The 11405-nt window shown below is 31.0% G+C and overlaps 1 protein-coding gene across 1 annotated transcript; it reads left to right on the top strand.

The window, feature by feature from the left end:
- Positions 1-443: 443 nt before the first annotated feature.
- On the top strand, positions 444-4534 carry LOC107404356 (probable L-gulonolactone oxidase 6). The gene is made up of 4 exons (XM_016011304.4): positions 444-1195; positions 2936-3191; positions 3344-3445; positions 3578-4534. The coding sequence occupies exons 1-4, from the start codon at positions 509-511 to the stop codon at positions 4336-4338; spliced, it is 1806 nt and encodes a 601-aa protein (XP_015866790.2). The 5' UTR covers positions 444-508; the 3' UTR covers positions 4339-4534.
- The last annotated feature ends 6871 nt before the right edge of the window (positions 4535-11405 follow it).

The raw sequence follows: 11405 nt of genomic DNA, 5'->3' as shown, positions 1-11405 counted from the left end.
AATACTTGTACAACTTGTAATGCAATAAAGTTATTGAAGTTAATTACTAAATTTTCTTTCAACCAGACAAATAAAGATTATTAAATTCATTACAAATGATATTCCTTTCATTTTTAACCAAATAAATATCGCAATATTGGTTTTTATATTTTTAGATTATAATAATATTTTAATATAAAAAATTCTATGAACTCTTTTATACGTGAATAAAGGTTATTAAATTTTTTTTGGTATCTAAGTAATAATATTCCATTTACTTCCAATTAAACAAATGAAGTAATTATTATTTTTGTCAGAAATATAATAATATTCTAATATAAAATATCCCTTTAAATGTGAGAGATATAGTGTGGACCAATCAAATCATTTACATAACCAAGTTCCCTACATTATGAATTCATATGCCTATGCACGTTCTTGGTATTATATATATATATGTCCTGATAGGCATGCAACTGCATGTACAATATCAAGAACAAAGCATTGAGATACGCTCTAATTAGCAACCATGTCTTTGTCATACCCAAGAAATGGTGTTGTGGGGGGGCTTCTCCTGTCAACATGCCTATTTCTCTTGTTTTTTATGGTATGTTGTACTCCAGAGGAGCCAATTCAGTGTAAGTCCGAGAACACAGACTGCACCATAACAAACTCTTATGGTACGTTCCCCGATCGCAGTGTGTGTAGAGCTCAGAGTGTGGTGTACCCCACAACGGAGGAAGAGCTTATTGCGGCAGTGGCTTCTGCAACCAAGAACGGGTCAAAAATCAAGGTGGCAACCCGTTACTCGAGCAGCATTCCCAAGCTAGTTTGTCCAAGCGGTCAAGATGGGCTACTCATAAGCACCAAAAGTCTAAACCGTATATTGAAGATCGATAAGGAAGCAAAGACGATAACTGTGGAGCCTGGTGTGACACTGAAAGAGCTTATAAATGGAGCTGCCAACGCAGGGCTGGCCTTGCCATATACACCCTACTGGTTGGGCCTGACCATTGGAGGTTTGATAAGTACAGGTTCCCATGGCAGCACATTGTGGGTCAAAGGAAGCTCGGTTCATGATTATGTTATGGAACTTAAAATTGTAAGCCCAGGAAGTCCTGAAGATGGATATGTCAAGGTTCGGGTACTCAAGGATGGTGATGAAGACCTTGATGCAGCCAGAGTTTCACTTGGAGTCTTGGGAGTTTTTTCACAGGCATATATATACATATATATATATATTCTTTAGCTTGGTGTTTATTTTCTACTACTTGGGGTTTGGTTTTGTTTTATTTAATTAAGACCTTTTTTCTTTCTTTTTTTCTTTTCTTTTCGAGTGAACCAATTTACTCTATTACGTTTCCAAATTTTTGAAAATTAGTATCCTATCTTCATTTTTCAAACCCCGAAAATTATCCAAAAATATACAAACAACCAAGAGAAACGAGCCCTAAACTGTTTGTTTTGTTTATGGTTTCTTTGTTGTTTTGTTTTGTTATTATTATTTTTTTTTCCTACTTGATTTGGTTTTGTTTTATATAAGAACCCTAAACTGTTTTTGAAAATTGGTTTCAGTTCCTAATCTTGGGTTTCTAACTAAAAGTTCACGATTTAATAGCAAGTAAAATAATATTTTCTTTACTTCGAGGGAACCAATTTACTTCTAGTTTCCAATTTTTTCAGAATCAATTTTCTCTTTGCTTTATATTTCCTATACCAAAAAAAGTTAGCCAAACATATACAAACTGCACTTTTGAAAAAAATACTATGGTTGTGTGATAGAATACGAAGATATGTACTTGATTGAAATATTAAAATGATGAGTTTTGTTAATCTTGAAGATCCTCAAGCCACTTCCCGGTTGCTTGACTGAAGCTTCGTTGGTTCTAAACAACACAGAAAAAAAAGCTGTAGTATACATCCCTAGATCTTTTGCATAAAATTATATTAGAGGGCGTACCTTATACTTTACAAAGTCTTTTTGACAAAAGTATTTGACAAATAATTTAATATTTTAATTTATGTAATATAACGATTTATATTTATCTTTTTAAAATTTTTAAATATATCGTATTCATACATATATATACTATTTATTTTTTACTTTAAATTATTTATAACTTCTAAAATAATCCTTTTATTTTTCCTCTCAATATCAATCATCTCTCTCTCCTCAATCTCCAACCCTTCGATTTTTTTTCCTTTACTCTTTTTTTTTTTTTTCAAATAGATACTTGTATTCTTGATCGTCTGTATAATATACCATCTAAATAATTAAATGATGAAGATGAAGATGTCTTTACAAGATCAAAAAAAAAAAAAAATGCACATGTAATATATTTTTTTAAATAAATAAAATATTTTCTATTTGACAATATGAAACATTTCTTTTTATATATTAAACTCATTTTTATTTTTAACTAGAAGAGAAAAACATATAATTTTTGGTTAGATTGGTCTAATTAAAAGGGTTTAAATTATTTGCTAACAAGTTTTGTTTGTTTTAGTTAGAATGTTTTTTGTACCCATATCTATGAGGTTATAGAATTTAGACATCTGCGGAGAAATTATTTTATTTGTCTTAATTGATATATCCTTTATACGCACACCTCTAAAGTTATAGATTTTAAACATCTAAGAGGGAATTGTTGTGAATGATAAAAAGAAAAAAAAAAAAAAGGAATTATATTAATCTTTCTAATGTCTGCTAATATGGGTGTATAAAGTTGTTTGTTTGGTGTATCTATAGAGCCCATTCAAGATGATAAAAGCATTTATAATTAGTGTAGTCGTTGAATGATGGGATTGTGTCTGGTTTTACTTAATAGCATGCATGTTTCTCTGTTTGACCATTGTAGTTTTACTTAATGGCATGCATGTATCTCTGTTTTACCATTGTAATTATAAATAGAGGGACTAAGTTAAGAATTAATTTAATGGGCTTGGCGTTGTGTAGGTGACTCTGAGACTGGAGCCACTGTTCAAGCGATCCATTACTTACAAGAATGAGAACGATTCCAACTTGGCAGATCAAATAGTAAGCTTTGGCAGAAAACACGAGTTTGCAGACATATTTTGGTACCCCAGTCAGCAGAAGTTTGTGTATCGAGTCGATGATCGAGTCCCCACCAGCACTTCTGGCAATGCTTCATATGACTTCATCCCTTTCCGCCCCAGATCCTCCGAACTCCTTGAACTTATTAGATGCCTTGGTAAATTAATAATTAGCTACCTAGAAGAATCACATATTTCATATTTTCTAGCTTTTTTACGGTTTTTTCACATTAATTAATTCATGATTTTTTTTATTTTTTTATTTTTTGTCTTCTTCTTCCTCTTCTTCTTCTTCTTCTTCTTCTTACAGAGGAGGGTCTGGATTCATCGCATAATGCTGAATGGAAATGCGGTTTTGGAAATTTGGTCCCTACCGTTCTCTCAAACGGGAAATACGGTTTGACCGATGATGGTATATATAACTATATATATATATATATATATATATTCTGTTTTATTCTTCCTTGCCTTAAAAAGTCTTAATTGGGTGCATAATATAATATTGCATTTGTTCCTCTGAACTAAAAATATGTGGTCTTGAAAGGTAAAAGCGATTATCCCATGGTCGGATCTCAAAACCGGCTCCAAGCATCTGGGTCCTGCCTGGAAGGAAATGCGGAAGGGGAAGTGGAAGAGGAAGATGAAGATGCAGGGAAGAGTTATTGCCCATGGGACCCAAGAGTGAAAGGCGAATTCTTTTTCCAAACCACACTCAGTATTGGGTTGTCCTCTGTTAAGAACTTCATTCAAGATGTGCAAGCGCTTGTCAAGCTACAACCTAAGGCTTTGTGTGGCCTTGAATTCTACAATGGGATTCTCATGCGCTATGTTACAGCCTCCAGCGCTTACCTGGGCAAAGAAGAAGATGCAGTGGACTTCGATATCACATATTATCGAAGCGACGATGCAATGACTCCTAGGCTTTACCAGGATTTTATTGAAGAAATAGAGCAAATGGCATTGATCAAATACGGGGCATTGCCGCACTGGGGGAAGAATCGCAACATAGCATTTGATGGGGTGATTAAAAAGTATAAAAATGCTGACAAGTTCTTGGCAGTAAAGAAATTGTATGATCCAATGGGGCTCTTCTCTAGTGAATGGACCGACCAAGTTCTTGGACTGCAGGGTGGGATAACCATTTTCAAAGAAGGTTGTGCACTGGAAGGTTTGTGCATATGCCAAGAGGATATTCACTGTGCCCCAAGTAAGGGCTATTTCTGTACTCATGGTAAAGTTTTCAAGGATGCAAGGGTTTGTTCTCGTCAAAATCAAGTTGGTGATGTTCTCGTCGACATTAAGTAAGTGATCTTAGAAGCCATGTTTATGTGGAGTAGTAGCCGTGGATGGCTCGATCCGCTTTTCTATAAATAAAGTAAATATGTCATAGATCAAGCTAAAGGCTAGAGGACTCTCTCTGGCGTATCTTGGCTCTTGTAATAAATAAACTATGAAGGATCTTATTCCTACTACTACTTAATAAAGAACCTGTTTGATAACACTATTTTTCTTTTTTTCTCTTATTTTATTGTGTGTGTTTTCCGTTTGATTTAGCTTCAAGAAACTAGAAAAAGCTGTAATTGTTGCAAACAAACTAGAAGAGGAGACAAACACAAGGGATTTAGTAAGTAATTGTTGTTAGCACGTGAAATTCATTGTTAATGCACTGCAAAATTGGTATGAGAGGACCATAAAATAAAATGATGCATATATTATTCTGCAATCATGTGAAGGAATCAAACTATAATAAAACTTAATTGTCCATAAGATCCCACGTGAAGCTTTTTTGTCTCAAATGGTTAAAATTCAGAATAGACGAGGCAGAAAAACAGCTACGAATTTCGTTAAATCAACCTTTTTTTCAATTTTCTATGAGATCCTAACTAGAAATCCAATACAAAAATAAAAAGATAAAAACAAGTATTGATTGCGTTAAATAAAGTTCAACCAAATGTACAATGTAAATTATGTCGAGTACTCAAAACAATAGAGCAAACTCTTCACAGATGTTTGAGATTAGTTTTTGTGAAATATAATAAATTATTTGCTTCTTCTTTTTTTGTGAAATATTCTTGGAATGTTTTATTGTACTACTAATATTGTCTTCTAACAATATAAAATTGAGGTGGGAACAGGTACATTATTCTTCATAGATGTTCCAATAGCGTCTTCTGGTACATCTCCTGTTTCCATTAAAAACAATAAAAAATAAAAATAAAAAGCCATGAAAGTTGAAGAAATAGAGCTGGTGACAAGTGGAATGAGAGGGAATTGTTTTGAGGGATTAGGCAGTAAGTTAAAAAGCTTATGGTTCAAAATGAAATGTAAGAGTACCCAAATGCCATCAACTTTTCCTAATTAATTAACTTCTTGTTACTCTCATATATTATCCATTTACCACTTGAGAGGTTATTTGTAGCCTCTGTTGATTCCTTATAACTTATTTGCAAGTTGTGAACCTATGGGCCTCTAATTACGAAAACTAATCGGTTAAATATTAAAAACAAACAATAGTTTATTTGAAAAGCAACACATACAAGGAAAGGATTTATTTAAGCATACAAACAAATATTATATCACAATTTTTTGCTTCTAAAAGATGAAAATGAAAATTAATTAGATAAAAATTAGACGAATCACAAACCGTTTTTATTATTTTTCTCTCCATAAATCGAAATGAATCCTCGAAACCATAGTGGCTGTTATAATTTGAAAATTTATTTCTATTAATATAATATTAAATTATTACTTTAGTGTTGTTTTGATTTTTGGGAATAAGGAATGTAATATTTTTATTTATTTATCTATTTATTTGGCAATCGACAAGGGGAATATAGTCAAAAGCAAAATAAAAATTAAAAGTAGCAAAAAAAATAAAGCAATAACATGGCACTAACGTGGTCAATTTACATTGGGTATTTAAAAAAACATATCACAGAGCAAGTGTAATTTGGATTTGGAAAGCCAATCATTTTTTCATTCTCAACCTTTCCCAAAAAGCACGAGTTTGCAGATATAACATGGTACCCAAGTCAGCACAAGGCAGTCTATCGAATCGACGACCGAGTCCCCATAAACACTTCCGGAGATGGTTTATACACACCTTTCGGCTCCACACTCTCCCTAGACCTTGCAGTTATTAGAAACCACAGGTTAGGTTAGCTAGCTAGGTAGCTATATGTCAACCACTTTGCACACACAAAAATATATATATATATATATATATATATATTTCCTTTAATGGTTTTTGTTGGTTGTTCTGATCAATATATATATATATATTTCCTTTAATGGTTTTTGTTTGTTGTTCTTATCAATATATATATATATATATATTTCCTTTAATGGTTTTTGTCTGTTGTTCTGATCAACTGTGTCAGAGAGAAATCAAGAATCGGAGAGTGATGATGATGGGAAATGCATCGGTGCCACTCTCTTAAACACTGCGTTCGGTTTGACGAACAATGGTCCTGTGGTATATAGCTTTCTTCTCTACTTTGTGTTACTGCTACTTAATAAAGGAGAGCCCGGTTCCTCCACTTAATTATAGCAAACAAACTAGACGAGTAGACGCACCAAAAGTTAATATGTAATTAAAATAACTGTTGTTAACATCAGAGCACCTTATGTGAATTGGTATGAGAGGATCATAAAATGCATAGATGAAGCGAAAAAAAAAAAAAAAAAAAAGAAGTATTGACTGAAACATCAAATTCCAAAGATTTCCTCGAGGATGTGAAATAAAATGCAATAGCACAGTAGTGAGACAATTTACTCGATCGCAAAAACAGACTATGGCTATCTTATATGATTTTTAAAAAAATTGAAGTGTCAAATCAACTATTAGCTTCGGTGGCATCATTGTGTTACATACTTGTTCAACAAAGTATGCAAAGTAAATTTTGTTGAGCATCCAAAACATATGTACACACACTTCGTCCCTATAACATTTTGTACCCTTCTTCAATCCACGAAAATTCTAATGCATCCTCCACCTTTTATCTTTTCCAAATGCATGTACTGTACCTCCAAATTGGTATAAGAACTACAAATTAAGTGTCTGTTAGTTACTTAGGTTTAACAAGTACTAATCGTAATAGCACTTATGAAGCTTTATTTTCTGAAATGGATAAAATCCAGGACAAAGAAGGCAGAAAACAGCCAAGAATTTCACTCAGTTAAGCTTTTTTTCCTACTAGTCAATATTTCATTATTGGACAAAAGTTTCTTCTTTTCTAACAGAGAAAAATATAAAATGAACTCAAGCAAGTCGTTAACTATTTAATTCAAAACCAAGAAAAAAAGAATAAAAAAAAAGCTCACATCCAAATCCAGAAAAAAGTAATTGAAACAGAAAGGCATGAGGATTAACAGGATTAACACAGACCCTGTTGCTCGATTGGAAGTTTCCACAAAGAATTTCTCATCAGAGAATGCTTGAAGAACAAAGTCGCTCAAAATCCATCATGAGCTTCTCTGTTTTCTACATTCTGTACTTTTAAAGCTTCTCTGTTCTTTCTTTCTTTCTTGTTATTTTTCCCACAATTTACGATCTTGAAGAGAGGTTAAGATGGCTAGACAGGTGGATGACTGCAAAGCGATGACAAAGAAGGTCTCATCGTCCAAATGGATACCACTGTCTGTTCATCTCTGTTTCTTGTTTATATCTGTTTCTGCTCTGGTCAATTTAGCCATATGGAAACGAAGTACAAGGGACAAAACGTGCAGTGTTATTATTATTATTATTTTTAATCCGCATAATATGTATACAATTGCAAATATAATGATGAATGATGATATCAATTTGCAGCATTATCCGTGGAAAATTTTTTTTTTTTTTTCCTGAGAATATCCTCTCCTAATAATATAAAATTGAGGTGGCTACCATGATTTAAAATAGTACAGTACCACGCAGTGTAAGAAGTTTGAGCTTTGTTTGCATGCAAGACCTTAGAAAGACTATTATTTTTCGTATGTATACATGCTAACATTAAAAGCGCGTTGTTGTTTTCACACAACCAAAATATTTAATTGTTCATTTTTACTTTTTACACTACGTTAAAATAAAACTTCTTTTTTTTTTCTTTTTTTTTTTTTTGAAACAAAATTAAATATCTAAATTCGCTTTAGTCAACACCCAAACTGCCCTAAGTACCCACTTTTAGACGGACGCATATCACTATTCGATTTGTTCTAGAATATTTCTTTGATTTTTTTTATTTAAAGTTCTTCTTGTTTAGATGGAGTTTAGACTTTGATGGGGATTTTAGACATTGGAGAAGGATCTCAGTTTTACAAAGGAAGAAAAATTGAAGTCAAAATGTCAAAAACTTTTCGGTTCTTATTGGTCAAACATTCTTTGATTATTCTATTTCATATTACCGGAACAGCCTAGATATGTTCAGTTAATATATAAACGACCAAACATTCGTACAAATGTTCAATTGCATAGCATCGGCTCTGGTTCATCAAACATATTATGATTCACCAAAATCTTTAACAAAAGCTACCTTTTCATGCTTGATCAATTTCTTCCATATTTTTAAATGGTTATCCATGACGAAAATGAACAATTATGCAACAAAAAATGGTAAAAACTATCTAAAAATGGAGTGAAGTTTTAAAGTGTGGATATGAAAATACAGTGTGTAAGTGGAAAAGTCATATTTTATAACCAAGATATCTAATAATCTAGTGTGTATATCTTATAATCTAGTTTAAATAAGAATTTAACTAAACCTTATTTTGAATGGGAAGCAAAAGGTCTTCGTAACTTTTATTGCTATGCATTTATCTCATTCATTTATGCATAGAAAAACTATAGGAATTATACATTAGTACTTTCTCAAAACAAATAAAAAAGTCCCCAATACTTTCACAAAGCATCAATAGGAATTATACATTCACTTTAGAACAAACAAAGAAAAAGGCAGCAGTAGAATCAGATCAGAAATCCCCAAATCCATCTTTTTCCCTCCAACCAATGGAGAAAAAAATGCATATTAATGGGGAAAAAATGCATATTTTTCTCTCTAATTAAATAATGGACATTGCTTTACTAATTAAACATGGTTAGATATGCCAAACTAGAATAAGGTTTCAGCTGAATAATCAAATAAATTGAACCTCATGCACAAATGCACAAATAAAAATACCCACCCAGAAAATGTCGCAAATAAAATTAGAGTTTTTAATCTAATATTATAAATTGACCATAAAGAGGGTGAAGTTTCTAGTATTTTCAATTTTCCTAGGTGAGCAAAATAGGGAAATTTTCCCAAATAGAATAGAATATATAAATTAGAAGTGCAGTAATTGGGATTTAAGCATCAAACAATGGGCAGGTTAGAGTAGGGGAAATAAAGCAGCAGGCAAGGAAGCTAACGAGCCAAAAGAGCGCAAGGGTCTTCTGAAAATTGAAAGAGCCCAAATCTAAAAGAATCTTAGAAAAATACTCCTTTCAGATGGAATTTACAAGGTCATCTACGGCTGAGACAATCGTGAAGAGATTCCTAATGATTCTTCTTCGAAAAGCAATTGCAGAAAAATTTGAGTACCAAAAACTCCGGTGGCGGATATTCTAAGCTAGATGCCAGAGAGTTGGATGGCGGGAAAGAGCTAGCTAAGGGGTGGTGGTCTAATTGAGGCAGACAGTGCCAATCTAAGACACTCGGATGACTGTCCGGGTTAGGGTTTGAACTGGGACTCAAACATAGAGAAGCATGGCTTCTCTTAGTGCCATTTTCTCTCTCTTCTTTCTTCTCTCTGACTTAAAAATAGAGTTCTCTCTACGGAGCGAGCTCGGCACACAGTGCAGGCGTGGGGGGGTAGGCGGCAATCTTCCCACCTAAGGTCAAAAACAAAATTTTGGTTTAAAAAAAGTCAAAATAAAACTAAAAATAAAAGTTCTATTATATAAAAAGTAAAAAAATTATAGTTAATATCATAAATATCAATTTTATTTTTTTATCTATGATATCTACAGTTACATATAGATGTTACAGATTTTATTTCTAAATAAATTTTAACAGTTAAGACTACTATTAGGAGTGGATTGGATGAAAAATGTAATTAATAAATCTAAAATTAATCATTTTTATTAAAAAAGGAGTAAAATTAATCAATATATGTAAAACTGTTAGTATATTAAATCATGTTGGTTTAATTGGTCAGTTACTCACTAAGGAAGATTTTTGTAAGTATAAAATTATCAGTATATATCGACAAAATAATTAAGTTTAAAATTTTATTTGATAATATTAAAAGTATTTTCAATGACTCTATCTATTATTATATTTTTTTTACTATATCAAATCATTCAAGTTGATGTACCAAAAAAAAATAGACATTATTAAGGTAATCCCTGCTTTTGAAGGCTTTTACAAATATTGTGAAGTTTCTTTAAAAATAAAAATTTTTAAAAGTCAATTTTTTCAAAAAATAAAAAAATTAATAAAAAATATATAATTAATTAATAACCATAAATAGCATTATGGTTATTAATTAATTACTAAATCAAACCAGTCAAACAATTATACTAAGAAAAAGTAAGCATTACTGAGGTGATCTCTGTTTTTGAAAGCTCTGTCAAATACTATGAAGTTTCATTAAAAAAATAAATAAATAAAGAGTCAATTTTTTTTCAAAAAAATTAAAAATTAATAAAATATATATAATTAATTAATAAACATAAATAGTATTATGCATATTATTGTTAGAGAATAATTTTAAAATTGGTTATATATTTATACCATCTAGCTTTAAAAGATGTAAATTTTCATGTTATATAAGCAACAGTTCACATTTACTATTGAAGATATTCTAAATATAAAAAAAACATCAAAAAAAATCCACACATACAATATAATTTTATAAGTAGAGCTACGTATATCAAAATGTTAATAAAAAATATTTACCAAATGATATGTACAATATAATAATTAATTGATTCTCATGTAACCTAAGTATAGGTAGGTGATCCTTTAAATAGATAAGTGAACCAAAAAAAAAAAAAACTAGTTAAATATTATCACATCATTTACCAAATCATTTGATAAACATTTTAGAATCTCTAGCATGATTGATAATTTTATAATTAGGTGAGGTCTTTTTTAAAAACTTTTAGATCATTTACTTAAAAAAAAAAATCATAGATTGTTTCAAAATTTAATTTTTAAAAATAATAAATATACTAAAATAGATTTAATAACATACTATAATAAAATCCTTTTTAAAAACCCTATAGAGGTTCAGTGAACTATAAATATATTTTTAAATATTAATAAACAATTATGATGGACAAATGAAGTTCTGATATAAGTCAGCTTTTATAAAAATATACTAACTATTATAAATATATATTGCAAAATAAT

This window comes from Ziziphus jujuba, chromosome 3, assembly GCF_031755915.1.
Source record: "Ziziphus jujuba cultivar Dongzao chromosome 3, ASM3175591v1".
NCBI classification, from domain to species: Eukaryota; Viridiplantae; Streptophyta; class Magnoliopsida; order Rosales; family Rhamnaceae; genus Ziziphus; species Ziziphus jujuba.
This window is presented reverse-complemented; position numbering and strand designations above follow the sequence as displayed.